The sequence below is a fragment of the Lethenteron reissneri genome, chromosome 23 (genome assembly GCF_015708825.2).
Source record: "Lethenteron reissneri isolate LAM-NWPU_2019-01 chromosome 23, ASM1570882v1, whole genome shotgun sequence".
Taxonomy (NCBI): Eukaryota; Metazoa; Chordata; class Hyperoartia; order Petromyzontiformes; family Petromyzontidae; genus Lethenteron; species Lethenteron reissneri.
In genome coordinates this window covers 20,754,508-20,776,495 of record NC_083801.1, presented here as the reverse complement: position 1 = coordinate 20,776,495, position 21,988 = coordinate 20,754,508, and the positions used below count along the sequence as shown (strand labels likewise).

At 48.4% G+C, this 21,988-nt stretch overlaps 1 protein-coding gene across 2 annotated transcripts in view; it reads right to left on the bottom strand.

The window, feature by feature from the left end:
- The window catches only part of LOC133346182 (corticotropin-releasing factor receptor 2-like), a 59,153-nt gene extending 38,670 nt beyond the window's left edge, over window positions 1-20,483 (bottom strand). For both annotated transcript variants that reach the window (XM_061557667.1, XM_061557668.1), the window contains exons 1-2: window positions 18,907-20,483; window positions 6,424-6,511 (exon numbers count right to left, since the gene is read on the bottom strand). In XM_061557667.1, the coding sequence (XP_061413651.1) occupies window positions 6,424-6,511; window positions 18,907-18,936 (118 nt within the window). In that variant the 5' untranslated portion in view covers window positions 18,937-20,483. The remainder of the gene's footprint in view (window positions 1-6,423; window positions 6,512-18,906) is intronic.
- Window positions 20,484-21,988: the final 1,505 nt, after the last annotated feature.

Genomic DNA, 21,988 nt, shown 5'->3' with positions numbered 1-21,988 from the left:
GCTGCCATTCGTGGCACATTAATGACCTCGATTACCACGCTCATTAGAGCTTCGGTGCTTAATTTGTCGACGTGCCCAATTTAAGAATTACATGCCCTGTGTGCGTGCATTAATGGGACACTTTGCGCGAATGATATTATATTAACAATTACCGTTCGCATAACATTGCGGGTCTCTAAGGAGTGCTTTAAAATACGGTTAACGTGCGGGGATTTTTTTTCAGATACACTTTCATGCTAAAACGAAATCACTTGCAATATAGTATTTCGTCATCATCATCAGCCACGGTCAATCCACTGCTGGATGAAGGCCTTGACAAGCTGTCGCCTTATCTGAGTCTGGGGGATGCAACGATCGATCCAGCAACTACACATTGACTGATTTCGTCGCTCCATCTCTACGGTGGCCAAGCTCCGTGGAATGTTTCCGCTTTCTTTGGCTACTCATAAAGAAGTTGGCTGCATGTCAACAAATGTATTGTCTCATTGGTCACCACCCACCAACCCTTCGTAATATGAGTTAGCATTTAGCTCAGGGGTCCCTTTGAAAGGGTAAAACACGTAGAGCTCGCTTTTTACGGGTAACTATATCCTTACGTTAATCCATAGGATAGGCCTAAGAACAAAGAAACGCAGAATTAACACCATTTATTCATTTACGTGGGGATTTACACAGCGAAGACCAGAGAAAGTGGCCACAGCATATATTCCACAGAGCTCGGCTTGTCAACAAGTGGCTGGATTTCAAAAGGCACAGTGTCATTAACATGAAACCGGATTCCGTAAGGCCAGGGTCGTGATCATTAAATTGGATCCCATAGGCATAATTGTACCCTCTGTGACTGTGCAAAGGACACAATCCAATATAACAAACCCGCTCCTGTCTTGTCGATGCACGACCGAGGCTGCGTCGTCTCCTGGCCCTCAGACGCCAGTTTCTAGCTTCGTTGATCGAAAATAAAGCACTAGAAGTTGCGACCAGGAGTGGTCGAGTGACATTACTGCTGAGGCACTCACACACGTTGTACCTTGCGCGCTCATAACTGCAGCGACGTCACTATTTCGAGTGATTTTGACCGATTTAAAAGTATATTTTTCTACTCGTGAAAAAAATCAAACTCGCGTCGGCAAGGGAATCATAATAAAGTTAGGTGGGTATCTAAGTGAACAGCTAGTTTAACATATTTACCCCCAATTATAATTAACGCTGTGATATTTGCATGTCACCAGATGGAAAAATTTCCATTGAGAACTCTGGCAGCTGCAAATGCTGTGTCACAGAATGTCCCCACAAGATGATGATGATTATGATGATTTAATTCCTTTTTGAATTTCCCACAATCACCCGGGACACACCGCTCGAATTCCCCGCACAATTTTTCGTTGTTTTATTAGCCCAGCTGCAACAAAAACACAATAAAATTAAGGAACTCAATTTTATATTACGATCGTTGTATGTTGCAGTAGCTGGTGACTAAGCTGTCACCATCATGCAGTCTCTGCACGTGAGAACCCAGGCTAAGCACGGCTGGTTGAGACCCATGTTTACACCAAGGAGTTAAGTGGTGGCAAGCTCAGACCTGATATGGCAGTCGAGTGCTGAGCCAGCCAGCTGCCCCATATTCGTTTAGCCAGGAACACCTAAAGACATTTTTTTTTGTCAGGAGGAGGGCCCCGCTATGTATTATGATATTTGGTCCATTCCATTATTGAGAGTTTGGCACGCGAGAGGAAACCACGCGTGCGAGCAAGTAACACGCAAAGCTCGACCCAGATATGTTCAGGAATCCATCGCTGTGCAGCCATCTATCTACACATAGTCACTTTAAGATATTTTTTTGTTCATGTTTTTGTTTTTTGTTTGTTGCGTTTGCACCCGATTCAAGAGCCGAATGGCTCACAGAGCTATACCTAATAAATGCACTTGAACTTGAAATCTCCTAGCCACCTCGCAGCCCAAGCCTACAACACCTGCTATGCCCAGGTGATCTTCCATTTAAGTGATAAGCAAGTTCAACCCTGCTGATACTTCTGAGATGAAAAAAAAACATTCAGCGCGACGTAATCTCAATTAAAGCCAAGTACACCCCCCCCACCCACCCTTGCACAGGAATGTGTAAGTTACACGACGAGTCTCAGAGCCGTCAATTGAAACGAGCACTGCCGATTGCGGTGTTTGATTCATTATCCATTACAAATTAGGCTCAACCCCGGATTCACGTCAGAGATGGGAGACCGCCAGAATTCAGGGCGATATCGTCTTCGGATTCCACAATCCTGCACCAGCTGGGCGGGGGGAGGGGCGAGGGGGGAGGGGAGGAGCGGGGGGGGGGAAGGCAACCCCCACGCTGACACCAGAGCTGGCCTGCTGATGCCCCCCCCCCGACCCTCCCCCCGGCAGAGCCACGAGGGGGAGAAGCCCCATCCCGGCCCTGGCGCCAGAACCCAGAGCCCGGGATGCCCTCCCGCCCGCCCCGCCCGCCCCGCCCGCCCCGCCCTGCCCGACCGCCCCGCCCGCCCCGCCCCCCCCGCCCGGCACGTGCAGGGCAAGCGATGGCACGGCACAGCTTCCAAGCTCCCCCGTGAGACGGCACGATGTAAAACGCTCAACGTGACGACGATGACGATGATGAACTTACAGACGATGCCGGCTGTATGACCAATGAGCAGGAATGTCCTTCTCGCTGCGTGCGCGTGTAACGAGTGGGAAGAGGTTAAAAATAAATCGGCAAATTATAAAACCAAACTAACCATGGGATTTTTTGTTAAGTCCCATCTTTGTATGCTGATTATTAAAATAGTCAGCAAGCTTAATGGTTATGTTACTAAGAACTAAAAAAGCGGTGTGTGGGAGGAGAGTACGTATGTGCTTTTAATATCCAATTTTTCACTACCTCCTTCCAATATTTTGCACATATGTGCATATGTTTGCACGCGCGTATGTGTGCTCGTATCTCAGTTGGGCATGTTCACCCCGAAGGATCCCAATGTTTCGCTTAAAGGACTCCAGGAAGCCAAGCAGGACTGAGCCTGATCAGTGCCTGAGTGGGAAAATATTTCAAGAACCAGGTTCGGTGGACTGAGATAACGGTCATTGAGACGTTGGTGTCACACTGAGCAAATCATCCACTGGAATATGAGACGACGCCATGCGATGCAGTTCTTAGTCAATCCACTGCTGGATGAAGGCTTCCGCCGGTCCATGTCAGTAATGGTCGGTTGTTTGACCACACTTCACCACGCTGGTTAGTGTGGGCTGGTCGAGGGGGCGGTGGGGGTCATAGTCGAACCAATTCAGATATCGCTCGCCACTCACCGTGCATTAGCCCCCGTGTCGCAGCCAAACCCACGCAATATTACAGAGAGCGTGTGTGTGTATATGTGAATCATTTGTGTTGCATTTATGCCATTCATTTCACAAGTGACCCCCTGTGGTTACGCCGTACAAAATGCTTTCACTGTTCTACGTCTACACCGAGGAGGGACTGTGGGTGAGGGTGAGTCGTGTGAAGGTGGGCAAGAAGTGGGCTGAGAAGAGGCTGCTTGCAAGGTGTTCGGGGGTGGGGGGGTATGAGGGGAGGGGATAACTGAGCACACTTTATGGGCATGGGGACATCGAGCAAAGCGTGTGAAATCTTTTCACAGTTCTAGCTTACATACAGTAGATATCGCGTTCGCATGAGAAAAGAGTTCAGCACTTAACCTCCCCAGGTCACAGCGGGATTTGCAGTGAGGCATTTTAAACTGCCAGTGATGTAGTTCCTTGTTTCATGGGCACAATAAATGTCTGGTTTCACGTTTACATGGTTCTTGAAGTCAACCGGAAAGATCGTGGAGCGTGCGACGAGCCCCGAGCAGTAAGACCTGGGTGCACTGACATCGCTAGCGGTGTGACACTTCAATTGTCCCTCTGCCAACACGGCTGTCAGCCGATGTCTCTTGGCCGCTCACTTCGGAGTGTCATCTGTCGGTTAGAGTTTACAAAAATGTTTGACTTCATGTGTAATAAGCAGAGGTGTGGACTCGAGTCATGTGACTTGGACTCGAGTCAGACTCGAGTCATGAATTTGATGACTTCAGACTCGACTTGGACTTGCATAACAATGACTTTGTCCCACCTCTGAGGTGTGGACTCGAGTCATGTGACTTGGACTCGAGTCAGACTCGAGTCATGAATTTGATGACTTCAGACTCGACTTGGACTTGCATAACAATGACTTTGTCCCACCTCTGGTAATAAGTATAACCCGTAAAAACAAAGTTTTTCACTCTAAATCCTTTATATGCGTGGCGGCTAGAGTCCTCTCGTCCTCTGGCTTGAGATGGCTGCCACCTATGGGTCAGATGATTGTCTGCCAGTATTAGGCAATTGGTAATTAAATATTTAATTTGTTTTCCCTAAACAGTGTAAAATTTTGGAAAAAAATTTTCACGAACATTAATTGTCTCGCACAACGAGCCTGTGTGCAAAATGTCAGCTCGATTGGATCACGGAAAGTGGGTTAAAAAACGACCGAAAGATTTGCACGGTCGTAAGCAAGCAAGCAAGCACGCAAGCACGCAAGCAAGCAAGCGAACTTAATATAAAGGATTTAAAAAATGGAATATTTCTGAAGGTATTTCACAAATTTCGTTAAACGTCAAAAACCGTTCAAACCAAGCGGAAGCAACTCTTACGGGAAGAAAAATATAATTTTGTCAAAAATAGCATTACCTCGCAACGAAATACCACAGTGCTTTGTATCGTATTTTCGTATCCATTTTGGCTTTGAGAAAAATTCAAACTCTGCAAGTTATAAACGCAGGCACTTATAGTGGATGTTGCAATAACAACTTCAAGATCGTAAATTTTAATAACCCTGGATGTATTGGACTCTGTTTTGAAATCCAAAAGCCGGAAATCATATGTTTAATTCATTTTTCAAGTTAAAATGATGGTCGTCACAAAAAGGTACATTTAAGGGCGAAAATGCACCTTAAAATGTTTTATAATAATTCTTTCACATTTGTTTTTAGTGAAAAACAGCAAAAAATAAAATATGTAACCTGTCATTCAGAAAAATGACCAAAGGGACGGCGAAAAAGCCATAAATAAAAGTGGATAACCTAATTTATTATTTTCACAGGCTTGCTATAAAAGAAAACTGTCAAGAGGCAATATTTGGCTTGGAAATTTTTGTACGTTTCTAACCTTAGTTGTGATTATGTCATCCAGTTACTTTCAAGTGGGATTGGTGGATCAAACAGAGATGGAGCCAGTTTGAGACACCCGCAGGCAGGGCAATAATGTCTCCAGGAAGAGGCTGCACAGCCAACAGCGATTTGAACTGTCGTGCAGAATATGAATATCATTTTCCCATATGCTTGCTTTTCTCTGGGAATTCCAGTTTCCTTCCAATAACAAACATACTTTTCACAGCACTGGCCAAATATACCTAACCGAACCATCCTGAAAAAAAGGGTCTTGCGAACTTAGTGAGACTTTTCTGTGCACGTGAAGAATTGTGCACCATGGATTATACTCTGTGTTTTTTCCGGTTAACTCACGTAGGTAAAAAATATAAAATATATTGAAATGAAAACAAATAAAATTAAATCGCGACGTTTCGGAAGCAACACAAGCAACCATCATCAGGTGTTGACTTGTGTTGCTTCCGAAACGTCGTGATTTTATTTAATTTTTTTCATTTTAATTTATTTTATATTTTTAACCGGAAAAACCAAAGAGTATGGATCCTTGCAGTCACGAAAACTTCAAATCTAGAACACCATGGATTACTTTGATAATAATAAGTCACAGGTCACCGTGTACAATCACGAACTCTAATGCGCGTTATTCAATAGCAAAGCGTCCGATATAAAACCTTCATCGCTAAGAAACTCAGGTCCAATCAATTGTGTTGATGGCACCGAACCGTACGCCACCGGCTCGCCCTTCGTAACACTCACTGCGCTGATGTCACCCATCGTGCACATTGCTAATCGGGACATTGGCATCACCCGCTCGACTCTTTCTCTCGGCAGCCTTACCGATCGCAGCGAAACGATGTACACGTGGAGCCAGCAAACGATTTGTCCGCGTCAACGCGAACGCAATGGCATGCCAGGCGCGGTCTACTTTGGTGTGTTACACGTGATTCGGCAAACTCCAGCGCCGAACGGGATCAAAGGCGAGAAGGAAAAAACGTGAAGCTTCGAAGGTATTTTTGTTGTTGTTGTTGTTGCGTGTGTTCGCCGATTAAAAACAACAAAATTAACGATGGAATAAATAGGCCAGCACAGCGGCAGCCAGATGAGAATTCGTGATGTGTGGGTGTCCGTTCTTACCGTGGTGCGGGGGAGGGGTGTTGGGTGTGGGGGTGTAACAGAGTTGTGAGCCGTGAGGGCCCCTGTGATGGGTTTCGCGACGGTGTGCACGCATTACCCGTGGCGTTGGCAGCGACGATGGTAACCTCGCATCCCTGCTCGCTCAGGATCCTCGTGATGGAGCACCCCAACACGACGCACAGCGCCTGCCACGGCGTGCACAGCACACGCACACACGCAGGACGACGACGATCAGAGTTCACCTCGCATGGGAAACACATCGTCAACATCGTGCTAGGAACTCGGTTCATTAACTGCCGTATGAATCGCCGTCTGTCACCATCCTGCCACGTACTAATCCACACAGGACACTGCACACGAGCTCCGTCTCCTCGGCCGCCGTCCCTCCTGGGCACGCTCCTGCCCACGGCCACTCGGTTGCCGTGCGAGTTTGGATGGGTGAGTCATTCACCTGTGAGTGTGCGTCCTCGAATCCACGCGTTCCTCTTTCTCTGTCGCTCAATGCGATTCCAAGCATGTCAACTCTCCGTGGTTAATTGCGCACTTTTAAAACTCTCGTTCCATTTGTGTTGTTAATTGTCGTGTTTACGAGCTATGTACGGTGAGAAAGAAGTTCAACATACGTACAAACATACATAATCCCCGGCAGGGAGAGTCCACACCTACTAAAGCAAAGCAACGCACATCTCAGCACAATGCCTGCGTAGCACTTACAAAGACAAAGAAGACTGTTGTTGTGGAGCACCGAACAAGGCCTGAATGGCACATGATGAGGTGGTGTCGTCAGCATCACGGCCAGCCACCTTTGTCTCCCCCCAAATCTGATGTTCACACACTGCACCAGGTACTCCTTTAAAGGCAAGACAAGACGTTGGCTGTGACTGGGAACTGAACGTAATTTAAGTACCTGGGTGTCCATGGCACATTGCAATAACCGTTTCCTCCCCACTACCCACGAGAATACAACTAAATACCCCTCAACCTTTAACAGACTGTAGGGGCAAGTGCTGTTAGCGAGCACCTATTAAGGCCGACAGGGCACACGAGGGGTTGGCCAACACGACGCCCGGCTGCCTTTTTCTCCCCAGTGTCGATGTTTACACATCGCACGACGGACCCATTTGAGGCTGAGTCGACATAGGGGAGGCCCATGACCGGTTCAGAAAATCGTCACCGATTTTGGCCGTGAGCGGGAATCGAACTCTGGTCGCCGGGTTCTTAGCGCAGCGTAGCGCTAACCCCCACGCCACCGCTCCCACAATTACACACACGCACACACGCACGCGCGTCGACCATGCCAAACAGGGCACGCGCGTGCGTGCGTGCATGAATAGCCACGCCACGGCCACCGACGGCAAATAGCTGGCAATGAATTGTTGGGAAGGAAGATCCTCGGGAACACGGCATGCTTTCCCAAACCGCCGGCTCATTGTTGGACTTCCACTTAGCCTGTCCGCATGCCTCCCTATTGATGCACAGGCCATTCCGGGCCCACGTCCTTAACGTTCGAGAACGTCTTATCAAGATGCGGGCACTCTCACAACGCCAGCATACTGCTCGCCACTGAGCTCCCATTAGCGCGCGCGCACCAAGCACTCATTGCTTTCTTCAGCAGATAGATGTGGAAGGGTATTCATCGGCAGCGGTGTCGAAGCGCACACACGTTCACGTCTAATGCATTTGTCATGAACACTGCCCGACAACGGGTAGGGATATACATCGATTGCGTGTATCACGTTGTGAGGCAGCATCGATGGTGAAATGTGACACGTTCCGTCGGTCTCCTTGACTCTGAAGCCTGGCAGTTGTGCGCTGTGTGGACAGACGTGACGATTGGCCACGGTTGGCTACGTACGGTGCGAAAAAAGTTCAACACGTAGACGATCAAAGATGGATTCTCACGTGATTGAAATTCATGGTGACCGTGCGTTCCTCAAAAGGATTTCAGCGTGGCCCCCAGGTGTGCCGAGCGAGCGGCAGAGTGGGCTGATGGCATTTTCCGAGCCAACTCTGTTGTGACCGTTACACACGGTGATCCATTTATTGATATCCCGTTGGTTTTAAAATGCCCCTCTTAACTTTCCTCTCAACCGGTGGTTGTGTGCAGTGGCAGCGATTGTTGTGTGTCTTAACATTTGTGATCGATGTGTGGAAGGTTGTGAAATGAAATGTTGCTTTGCCTACCCTCTTAAGATCAATGTTCACAAATTCGATGTTGAATCACGTAACCAAACGTCTGAGGGTTATCTATAAAAGGATCACCCTTTACATAGGATGTTGCAGATATCTTGGAATTGTAGAAATACTGCAAAGAATATTAATGAACAATGCACTCTGTTAATCCAGGGGAGCCACATTCGTGATAACCTTGGTTACAGCAGTTGCACGTTTATCAATGCACTTAATGCTCTTTTTTCCCAGGAGGGTTCTGCAGTGAGATATTTTGCCAATTCCACCACCCGCATCCGAGGGGATAACACCGCAAAGCTGTGCATAGATGGGTTCACGATAAATAAATCAATGAAACTTGCTGTACTGCCATCTCCCGGCCAGGCCACCTCGCAGCCAAACGGGTTTGTGGTTTCACAAATCTCTGCGTGATTCACTAAATAGTGTGTTGGGTCCACGCGGGGGTGCCCCGGTGGTGGTGCTTGGAAAGCCAAGTGGAGCTCACAAGAAGTCGCAAGCACCTCGTGAGAGAGCCGACGCAGAAGATCCCTTCCCGAATCGCATCGACCGCACAAACCATGGCAGCAGCCGATACGAATATCTGATGATGATGATGATCATGCACAACTGGAAAATGTAAAACGCTCTGGCATATAACCACTCAATCAATGCCTGATTCACAAATACGAAGGAGACACCATGGCGGTGATTCCCTCCGCTCCTCCTGACGCAATCGTTGTGGCTCAACCACCTCAATGCACAGTGGTACCCCGGTTTACCTGAAAGGTGCGACGAATATCGAAACGGTGCAAATCGAATTTCGATTTAAAGCTGTCGTGACTGCAGGGATTCATCTTCTTGGTTGTTTCGGTAAAGTCACGTAGAATGGAAGTAATAAAATAATAAAAATAAAACATAATAAAATAATTATATGAGAATTATTATTATAATTATATGAGAATTGTTTTATTATGTTTTATTTTTATAATTGTATTACTTCCCTTCTACGTGACTTTACCGATAGAACCAAAAAGGTGCACATCGAAGCAATGTGCAGGGTGGGTGGCGAAGCCCGAGGCAAGGGACACCAGAGTAAAGCACGGACGATGCTGTCAGCGACGTTCGTGTGAGCTGCAGCGACGCAAGTCAGCTGGTGGTGGCGTTGATAATATAATCATCAAGTGACGACGTAGTTGCGAAACGGCGTTAAAGGGGCAGACATACATCGTGGTATCGCCGTACAATTGCAATTGTTGGGTGCTCTTCTTCATCAACATCAATCATGCGAACAAGAAAGCGACACATTTCGATTTAAAGCTTTCGTGACTGCAGGGATTCATCTTCTTGGTTCTTTTGGTAAAGTCACGTAGAAGGGAAATAATAAAATAATAAAAATTTAACATAATAATTCTCACTACGTTTCGGCCACAACGCAAGCAACCGTCCTCAGGTGAAGAACAGGTCGCTGTCTTTCCGACAGACCTGTTCTTCACCTGAGGACGGCTACTTGCGTTGCTTGCGTTGTGGCCGAAACGTCGTGAGAATTATTTTAGTATGTTTTATTTTTATTATTTTATTATTTCCCTTCTACGTGACTTTACCGAAAGAACCAAGAACAAGAAAGCGACAGGCGCGAATATGTATTGAAGGGTGTGGAGTGGTGGGACGGGGTGCTGGGGGGTTCGTCTCGTAGTAATTACAAGCTCCTTACGTTTAATACATCGCTGGGCACGTGCAATTAGCGCGTTCAGCGGCGGGAGTGCCTCTCGCCCGCCACGTGCTCCGCTTGTTGTCGATTAAAGCTGAACGCCTCTGCAGAAGCTGCTCCCTCTCTGGGGGTTACTGCTCAGCACGCCTGGCGGCTGTGTGAAAATCTGTGTGTGTGTGTTATATATGTGTGTGTGTTATATGCCAGTGGGGAGCGGTGGTGTAGCGGTTAGCGCGCTGCACTACGAACCCGGCCACCTGAGTTCGATTCCCGCTCACGGCCAAACACCAGAGACGATTATCTGAACTGGTCTTAGGTCTCCCTATTAGGTCCACTCAGCCTTAAACGAGTAACCGGTGTGGTGTGTAAACGTCAGCACTGGGGAGACAAAGGCGGCCGGGGAAGGGCGGTTTCTGGCCCCGCCACCCACACTAGTCACAAGTCGTATCTCAGCCTGTAATGGGAATCTCCTAGGTCGGCTCGACCTCAAATGAATAACTGTTGCTGTGGTTTGTGTGTGCACATCCGTTTATGGGGAGACAAAGGCGGCCGGGATCTGATGATGATCACGAAACCTCTGGGTGTGTCATTCCGGCCTTAATAGGTGCTCGCTTATTAAACACAATGGTCTACAGCCTATACGTAGCAGCTAAAATGTGTCGTTTTATTTCACTGGTATACTTTTAGACGTATACTGCATTATACATTTTAGTTTTGAAGCCTCATGCTCTTTAAAATCGCTGACACAGAGACCTAATTATATGCTTATGAACATATCGAATTAATGCGTTGTATGCAGGGTATATATTCCATATACAGACACATACACCGTGCACACCACGCGTGCCATTTTACAATGGCATGCGGACTCATGTTTGACGACAATTCAATGAAAAAAATATTGTCGATGTCAAGCCAATGCTGGATGAAGGCCTCTCCACAAGGCGTGTTGGTTACGGGGGCTGTTTGACCATACTTCACCGCGCCTGTCCAGACGGCTTGGTGAAGTGAAGGGGGGAGAAAATCGTTGAAGATATCAACAGGACACTGGTATACAGTGCAGCCTAAGCCTCGTCTGTGTGTTCACAGTGCAGTGCGCCAAACCCAGAAATACATAATTAGACAACCACTGTACACAATAAACGTGTAATACGTACGAACACACACCTTTACAATCACGATTAAGCCTCTAGAACACGATGTCGGTCAAAAACTATGGATGTTTTTCTCTTATCCCAGCTGAAAATTAACAATTATTTCTGAGTTACCGTTTAAAACACGCACAGACACACACACATCTTCTACACTCTAAATGTTCCCGAGACGCCCGGACACATTTACATGTTGTCTTACTACACGTGTGAAACTATTAATAGCATTCCGATAAAGGCGAGCATATGATGGATGTGGAGCCAAGTCGAGGTAGGCGCCACTGCGAGCCAGCACCCAACATTTCCACGAAGCAGGCTCACCCCATGCGCCAGCTATTGCCTTGGCGCAGTTTGACCCCAAGGCGACCGAGTGATCTCTGGATGAGCACGAGCTGCCCACCTGCTACTGCTCCCCTAACCCAGCGTCGAGTGGGAAGCTCGTGATTTCGGATCAATATTCCACGCGTACATTATTGGCGAATGTGCTCCGATTTTTTTCTCTCTTTCTCCCTCTGCTTATGCACCACCACCAACAACAACGTTAGTGCCATCGCCATGAAATAATTTCGTAGGTAGTCACGGTGTTGAAGCCGGTGGCCTAGCGCTTTGAACCTGGTTGTTTTTGTTTACTACCCGAGTTCTGGCCACGGTCAACATCAGCGGCGTCGCGATATCTTCACCGGTGAATGGGCCCCTATCCCTTCAACGTGGAAGTGCGGACTGTCAGGCAACCGGCACGGCGTTAAGGGAGCCTTCAATCGTGACACGGTTTGACACAAAGATGTTAGTGAATGCGTATTCATTGTTGTAAGTCATACTTATCGTACTGTGCATAAGCGAATACAAAACTGCGTGTAAATGATACGTTCCAGACGCATACGCGTCGCAACTGGAATAGATTAGAAGCTTCTAGATGGGTTAGAAAGCTTACATTTGGCATCAAAACTGCTCGGAAGTTGACTGGATTCACGGACACGACAGGCTTAGCCGAACATTCTCCATCGCTTCACATTAAGACCTTCTGCCGAACATGTAAACCTGCTCCATCGGTATCGTCATCATCGGTGAACTCACCTGCCGTTTGGAGTTGGACGCAAAATCCGACGTAAGAGCCTGGCATAGTCGGATAGCGGTTTCTAATAGAACATTACAGCATATGCAGTCTAAACACTGCACTGTTTATGAAAATGATTCACAATTACATTAAATTGCGTCATTATCCTTGGTGCTCGAGGCAGCTCTGTAAGACGAACCAGCGGGGGTTGCATATTTACATCAAAAGTAATGATCAGAGGCAATGCAGCGCTTATCGTGGTTATGCACTACGCACGCTGCACGCGCACGTGAAGCTTATACACAACGCAGCCAATGCGCTGTGAAGCCGCCAGTCTAAGTTCTATTCCAGGCCACGGCTAACGGTCGAGTCGGTTGGCTACGTACGGTGCGAAAAAAGTTCAACACGTAGACGATCAAAGATGGATTCTCACGTGATTGAAATTCATGGTGACCGTGCGTTCCTCAAAAGGATTTCAGCGTGGCCCCCAGGTGTGCCGAGCGAGCGGCAGAGTGGGCTGATGGCATTTTCCGAGCCAACTCTGTTGTGACCGTTACACACGGTGATCCATTTATTGATATCCCGTTGGTTTTAAAATGCCCCTCTTAACTTTCCTCTCAACCGGTGGTTGTGTGCAGTGGCAGCGATTGTTGTGTGTCTTAACATTTGTGATCGATGTGTGGAAGGTTGTGAAATGAAATGTTGCTTTGCCTACCCTCTTAAGATCAATGTTCACAAATTCGATGTTGAATCACGTAACCAAACGTCTGAGGGTTATCTATAAAAGGATCACCCTTTACATAGGATGTTGCAGATATCTTGGAATTGTAGAAATACTGCAAAGAATATTAATGAACAATGCACTCTGTTAATCCAGGGGAGCCACATTCGTGATAACCTTGGTTACAGCAGTTGCACGTTTATCAATGCACTTAATGCTCTTTTTTTCCCAGGAGGGTTCTGCAGTGAGATATTTTGCCAATTCCACCACCCGCATCCGAGGGGATAACACCGCAAAGCTGTGCATAGATGGGTTCACGATAAATAAATCAATGAAACTTGCTGTACTGCCATCTCCCGGCCAGGCCACCTCGCAGCCAAACGGGTTTGTGGTTTCACAAATCTCTGCGTGATTCACTAAATAGTGTGTTGGGTCCACGCGGGGGTGCCCCGGTGGTGGTGCTTGGAAAGCCAAGTGGAGCTCACAAGAAGTCGCAAGCACCTCGTGAGAGAGCCGACGCAGAAGATCCCTTCCCGAATCGCATCGACCGCACAAACCATGGCAGCAGCCGATACGAATATCTGATGATGATGATGATCATGCACAACTGGAAAATGTAAAACGCTCTGGCATATAACCACTCAATCAATGCCTGATTCACAAATACGAAGGAGACACCATGGCGGTGATTCCCTCCGCTCCTCCTGACGCAATCGTTGTGGCTCAACCACCTCAATGCACAGTGGTACCCCGGTTTACCTGAAAGGTGCGACGAATATCGAAACGGTGCAAATCGAATTTCGATTTAAAGCTGTCGTGACTGCAGGGATTCATCTTCTTGGTTGTTTCGGTAAAGTCACGTAGAATGGAAGTAATAAAATAATAAAAATAAAACATAATAAAATAATTATATGAGAATTATTATTATAATTATATGAGAATTGTTTTATTATGTTTTATTTTTATAATTGTATTACTTCCCTTCTACGTGACTTTACCGATAGAACCAAAAAGGTGCACATCGAAGCAATGTGCAGGGTGGGTGGCGAAGCCCGAGGCAAGGGACACCAGAGTAAAGCACGGACGATGCTGTCAGCGACGTTCGTGTGAGCTGCAGCGACGCAAGTCAGCTGGTGGTGGCGTTGATAATATAATCATCAAGTGACGACGTAGTTGCGAAACGGCGTTAAAGGGGCAGACATACATCGTGGTATCGCCGTACAATTGCAATTGTTGGGTGCTCTTCTTCATCAACATCAATCATGCGAACAAGAAAGCGACACATTTCGATTTAAAGCTTTCGTGACTGCAGGGATTCATCTTCTTGGTTCTTTTGGTAAAGTCACGTAGAAGGGAAATAATAAAATAATAAAAATTTAACATAATAATTCTCACTACGTTTCGGCCACAACGCAAGCAACCGTCCTCAGGTGAAGAACAGGTCGCTGTCTTTCCGACAGACCTGTTCTTCACCTGAGGACGGCTACTTGCGTTGCTTGCGTTGTGGCCGAAACGTCGTGAGAATTATTTTAGTATGTTTTATTTTTATTATTTTATTATTTCCCTTCTACGTGACTTTACCGAAAGAACCAAGAACAAGAAAGCGACAGGCGCGAATATGTATTGAAGGGTGTGGAGTGGTGGGACGGGGTGCTGGGGGGTTCGTCTCGTAGTAATTACAAGCTCCTTACGTTTAATACATCGCTGGGCACGTGCAATTAGCGCGTTCAGCGGCGGGAGTGCCTCTCGCCCGCCACGTGCTCCGCTTGTTGTCGATTAAAGCTGAACGCCTCTGCAGAAGCTGCTCCCTCTCTGGGGGTTACTGCTCAGCACGCCTGGCGGCTGTGTGAAAATCTGTGTGTGTGTGTTATATATGTGTGTGTGTTATATGCCAGTGGGGAGCGGTGGTGTAGCGGTTAGCGCGCTGCACTACGAACCCGGCCACCTGAGTTCGATTCCCGCTCACGGCCAAACACCAGAGACGATTATCTGAACTGGTCTTAGGTCTCCCTATTAGGTCCACTCAGCCTTAAACGAGTAACCGGTGTGGTGTGTAAACGTCAGCACTGGGGAGACAAAGGCGGCCGGGGAAGGGCGGTTTCTGGCCCCGCCACCCACACTAGTCACAAGTCGTATCTCAGCCTGTAATGGGAATCTCCTAGGTCGGCTCGACCTCAAATGAATAACTGTTGCTGTGGTTTGTGTGTGCACATCCGTTTATGGGGAGACAAAGGCGGCCGGGATCTGATGATGATCACGAAACCTCTGGGTGTGTCATTCCGGCCTTAATAGGTGCTCGCTTATTAAACACAATGGTCTACAGCCTATACGTAGCAGCTAAAATGTGTCGTTTTATTTCACTGGTATACTTTTAGACGTATACTGCATTATACATTTTAGTTTTGAAGCCTCATGCTCTTTAAAATCGCTGACACAGAGACCTAATTATATGCTTATGAACATATCGAATTAATGCGTTGTATGCAGGGTATATATTCCATATACAGACACATACACCGTGCACACCACGCGTGCCATTTTACAATGGCATGCGGACTCATGTTTGACGACAATTCAATGAAAAAAATATTGTCGATGTCAAGCCAATGCTGGATGAAGGCCTCTCCACAAGGCGTGTTGGTTACGGGGGCTGTTTGACCATACTTCACCGCGCCTGTCCAGACGGCTTGGTGAAGTGAAGGGGGGAGAAAATCGTTGAAGATATCAACAGGACACTGGTATACAGTGCAGCCTAAGCCTCGTCTGTGTGTTCACAGTGCAGTGCGCCAAACCCAGAAATACATAATTAGACAACCACTGTACACAATAAACGTGTAATACGTACGAACACACACCTTTACAATCACGATTAAGCCTCTAGAACACGATGTCGGTCAAAAACTATGGATGTTTTTCTCTTATCCCAGCTGAAAATTAACAATTATTTCTGAGTTACCGTTTAAAACACGCACAGACACACACACATCTTCTACACTCTAAATGTTCCCGAGACGCCCGGACACATTTACATGTTGTCTTACTACACGTGTGAAACTATTAATAGCATTCCGATAAAGGCGAGCATATGATGGATGTGGAGCCAAGTCGAGGTAGGCGCCACTGCGAGCCAGCACCCAACATTTCCACGAAGCAGGCTCACCCCATGCGCCAGCTATTGCCTTGGCGGCAGTTTGACCCCAAGGCGACCGAGTGATCTCTGGATGAGCACGAGCTGCCCACCTGCTACTGCTCCCCTAACCCAGCGTCGAGTGGGAAGCTCGTGATTTCGGGTCAATATTCCACGCGTACATTATTGGCGAATGTGCTCCGATTTTTTTCTCTCTTTCTCCCTCTGCTTATGCACCACCACCAACAACAACGTTAGTGCCATCGCCATGAAATAATTTCGTAGGTAGTCACGGTGTTGAAGCCGGTGGCCTAGCGCTTTGAACCTGGTTGTTTTTGTTTACTACCCGAGTTCTGGCCACGGTCAACATCAGCGGCGTCGCGATATCTTCACCGGTGAATGGGCCCCTATCCCTTCAACGTGGAAGTGCGGACTGTCAGGCAACCGGCACGGCGTTAAGGGAGCCTTCAATCGTGACACGGTTTGACACAAAGATGTTAGTGAATGCGTATTCATTGTTGTAAGTCATACTTATCGTACTGTGCATAAGCGAATACAAAACTGCGTGTAAATGATACGTTCCAGACGCATACGCGTCGCAACTGGAATAGATTAGAAGCTTCTAGATGGGTTAGAAAGCTTACATTTGGCATCAAAACTGCTCGGAAGTTGACTGGATTCACGGACACGACAGGCTTAGCCGAACATTCTCCATCGCTTCACATTAAGACCTTCTGCCGAACATGTAAACCTGCTCCATCGGTATCGTCATCATCGGTGAACTCACCTGCCGTTTGGAGTTGGACGCAAAATCCGACGTAAGAGCCTGGCATAGTCGGATAGCGGTTTCTAATAGAACATTACAGCATATGCAGTCTAAACACTGCACTGTTTATGAAAATGATTCACAATTACATTAAATTGCGTCATTATCCTTGGTGCTCGAGGCAGCTCTGTAAGACGAACCAGCGGGGGTTGCATATTTACATCAAAAGTAATGATCAGAGGCAATGCAGCGCTTATCGTGGTTATGCACTACGCACGCTGCACGCGCACGTGAAGCTTATACACAACGCAGCCAATGCGCTGTGAAGCCGCCAGTCTAAGTTCTATTCCAGGCCACGGCTAACGGTCGAGTCCCCCCCCCCCCCCCCCACTTCGCTCCGGTGAAATATTCAACAATAAAAAATTAACCCGTAAAAACTAATTTTTTCACTATAAATCCTTCATATGCGTGGCATCGGGGCGGCTAGAGTCCTCTCGTCCTCTGGCTTGAGATGGCTGCCACCTATGGGTCAGATGATTGTCTGCCACCATTAAGCAATTGGTAATTAAATATTTATTCATGTTTCCCTAAACAGTGTAAAATTTGGGGAAAAAAATTTCACGAAATTAATTGTCACGCAAAATGTCAGCTCGATTGGATCACGGGAAGTGGGTTAAAAAACGATCGAAAGATTTGCACGGTCCTAAGGAAGCAAGCGAACTTAATATAAAGGATTTAAAAATAGAATCCCGTGACTGACGCCATGGCGTGAGGAGGAGGGCTGCGAGCTGGCAGGAGATTCGCAAAGGGCACTCTGGGTTATTGTTGTTACGATTTCTCGCAGAGAGCCCGCTTCTCCGCACCAGAAAATAAGAGACAGACGCCTTTGTGATATTCTTCTCGCAATCATGTACTCGGACCACTAAAAGAACAATAATAAAATAATAATTTTTTTAAAAATATTCGATGTTGATTTTTTTTTACATTCTGGCGGAAAGAACTACATTAACAGAAGCACAAATTGAAGAGTTTACAGCAAATTTAAGTGAACCGTGTCAGTATTCAACATTCCTTACTCCCATCTCCCGTTGCGCGTCGCTATATATACTGTCGGACGAATTCTTCCTAACTTCTTCCGCTCTTTCACTTCAATGCAATGTGTAGTGTCTGCTAGGCGGAGAATCGTCCCGTGCAGCCCCATCTAGTGTCGGTGTGGCAAGGGCCCGCAGGAGCCCAGCCAGCAGCCAGCCAATACAACTCGATAGGCTGATGACGGTTGCTTGTGTTGCAATCGAAACGTCGTACTATATCATTCAACCTATTTTCTTTCTACGTGACTTTACCGAAAGAACCAAAGAGTAATTCCTGCAGTCACGAAAGCTTCACATCAAGGTTGATGAAGTTTAGCAACCGTGTGAGTTTGGTTTCTAACTCGCGGTTGTGCGGCGCGCTGCCGATACAGGGAGCTACGGGGGCACAAGTGGCGCATGAGCTGCGCCCTAGCGCCCCACCAGGCCCCCAGTGCTCTTCGGTTATCCGCGCTGAACCCATCGATGGGAACACCAAACTCCTCTCGCCGCTGCGCACGTTCAATGCGTAACGCGCGCGCTCTCCGTTTAATGTGTGGCAACACGGGACCAAACGCATCCCGTTGCAACGCAAACGGAGCGTCTATTCGCCGTTGCCGGGGTATTATTCGGAGTACTGCAGCATCATCATCATCATCAGCAGCAGCAGCAATAACAGTTGTTAACGATAACAGATCGGTAGACGGACAGCGTTGCATACACACGCGTGGAGTTGTACCCCCGACGACTTCAACGACGCGCGCGTGAAAGCTGACGCACGTGCGCACGCGAGGGGAACGCTCGCTCACTCACTCACCTCGACCACCAGCACTCCACGTCTGCCCATTGTAGCCCGCGCGTGTTCGCTGCACGCTCTTGCCTCGACGAGACAAACAAACAAAAAATTCACGACGAATTCGTCCGGGACCGTGCAGCTCCTTGCGGCGGGAGGTCGCTACGAGGCTCCTCGGCTCTTCCCCCGTGATGACGACGACGGTGCCGCTGCTGATATTTGTTGGATTATCTCAAGACTTCTTCAATCGGCGCACGCTCGCTCGCTCTCTCTCTCTCTCTGTCGCACGTCGAGGTAGAGAAGACGGTGATGAGATTGTGGTCCGCATGAGCCGAAAACCAGGACAATAACTCGAGTGTCAAGAGCTTTGATCACAACAGCGGCTGCTATCTGCACAGGAACCAGCTTACTCGCACAACCGCCACCCACGGCCGCCGACTCCTCCGCTCACTTCGCCTCTCGCGCACCTGAACGGGCCTGGTGCAATCAGCGCCGTCCACCCATCTACCCCCCACCCACCTACTCGTTACCTATCGCGACGTCTTCGGGACGGAACGACCTCGACGTAGAGTCACGAAGAAACTGCTGAAAGCGAAACCGATGTGCTGGTCATCTATGCGGGGGCGTTGCTGCTGCTGCTACTGGTGGAGTGATAGCGCCTTTTCAGAGACTCGCAGTGAGTCCGCGTATTTAACTCGTTGTCTACCTGTCAACTCGAGCTGTTGTACGCACGCGTGTGCGCGTGTTGTGGACTTCAGCGCGCTGCGTAAAATTAAAATTAAAATACGCATCAGCGCTGTGTTCAAGGATAGTTATCGCGCATCGCACAACTAAGCGCGCTGCTCTCTTGGCACGGCAGGGGCGTGCGTGTAACCTCGCACGCACACGCGCGCACACGTACGGTGAGCAAATTGAGAGCGACGCAAGTGAATTGCACGAACGAGTGCGACGAGTTGCCTTGACGAGTCTCGACTGAGCTGAGCGCGCACTCGCGGATTGGCGAGTGGAGCGCGACTGCGCATTCAGTCCACGTGGCTTTGCTGTAGCGATCGACCCCCGTTCACCTCCCGTGCGCGCACTGCCACTCGCGGCCAGCGAGGCCACTGCCGATCGTAGCACGGCGCAGAGCGCGCCAGATGCATCCGAAATGCGCAACGACGCGCAGGCCCATCGCTATTTATAAACCGCGGCAAGGTTCGTCTTCGCCTGGAACTCACGCGGGGGCCTCTATCTGCGCGGTCGTCTGTCCTGCAGTCGCTTAATTGGATTGTGCAAACGTATAGGAGAAGCGAGCTACATGCTGCGGACCCATATGCTGTGCCAACTTTAACCTCAAGGGTAAAAACAGAATTGCTTCGTCAACCGGGACAAGTTTCAGCGCGTCGCCTCGCACCTAATGCTCAACTCCCAACGCGCGTAGGTAGGCTATTATAAACCACAACATCGGTTCGCTTAGATTCCTGAGCCATAAGAGACCTCGCAAAACCGCATGCTGGTCACAGACTCTTTACGAGCGCGGAGCGACCCAGCACGGACACCGGCAGCTCGGCGACACCGTGGTAACTGAGCGATTCACAGTGCGCGGTCGCACGCACACACACACACACAGACCCCGCGTGCACGAGGGGGCAATGTGGAACCCTGGGAGTGGGACACACCGCCCACCCCACCAAGCAAACCACCCCGCCCTACTGCATTCCCCCCTCCTTTTCCCTCACTCACTCCCTCCCTCCTCCGGCGACCTCTCCCGCGATCACAGCTGCAGCTTGAAAAACTCCGCACAGAGATTCCTTCTGATCCACGCGAATGCGCGCGATGTTCCGCACGCGGGGTGTGTCCCGAGCCGGCTGGAGGTACGTACGTGACACTTTGCAGCCACCAGCTGCCAGTGGCGCATAAAATCACGCGAGTGATTCTCAAACTCCAGTGCCAGTTTACCAATCATCGGTTGAGTGCAGCGTCCAGTGGGTTAAATACCACACGAATGGAACAAGAAGGGGGTAAACCTGAAGGGGCACGTCGTGTGGGGTCGCGAGGACTGGAGTGCGGGAGTCAATGCGCTAAATAATCGCCGACGACAACGATGAGCCAGGAATTGCCTTGCGGCAGTTCCATGTTGCCATCTGCATGTGGTTATTTTCGAAGCGGCGTCCGACATTCAAAATCCCACTGTTTCTCATCAAGTGAGCATTGGCGTGGTGCTCATCTCCTTTGGGGGACACGAGTCATTGGTGGAATTTCAACATGCCTATGATGGGGGCCAGTCTGCCCACGTGGATACTTGGTGTGGTATTTTATCAAATGAGCACTTTGTAAATTTTCAAATGCAATGCCATGTGTTGTAATTGTTACAGGTTGTGCCACTAAACCAGTGGCGCTGTAGCTATCGAGTGTGCAGGCGGTGCAACTGCCACCGGGACCCTTGAGTCGTAGGGGTTACGATAGAGCGAACAGCATTGCATAGGGGGTGGCCCCTTTCATTCCTTGCACCCTACCACGCGACACTGCTCTAACCCTACCACGGACAGCTCTTGCAAACGTTGCTGTTGAAATTTTTAAATGAACTGATTGACAAGCGCGTTGGCGTCATGACCTCAACAGAGTGCTAATTAACTTTTCCAGAAGAAGGGTGGATGATGAATGTGACTCCGTGCATTAACCCCAGCTTCCAGGCCCACTGCATGATGACATACAAAGCTGTAAAATCTCATTTTGCGCTGTTGTAGAACTATATTAAATAAATAAATAGACGTATAAATAAATAAGGACACATTTGTCTCCGCATCAATGGGAACTATGTTTCGGTCCATTAGCCTACAGACCTGCATTAATGTTAAACACCAGCATGCGATTAAGGAGGCCATCTCAGGACCAGGGTTGACCGGTGTTGCACTGGAGCCACCCACATGATTAATGACATCCACCGATGACATCCACCGATGACATCCACCGATGACATCCACCGATGACATCCACCGATGACATCCACCGATGACATCCACCGATGACATCCACCGATGACATCCACCGATGACATCCACCGATGACATCCACCGATGACATCCACCGATGACATCCACCGATGACATCCACCGATGACATCCAC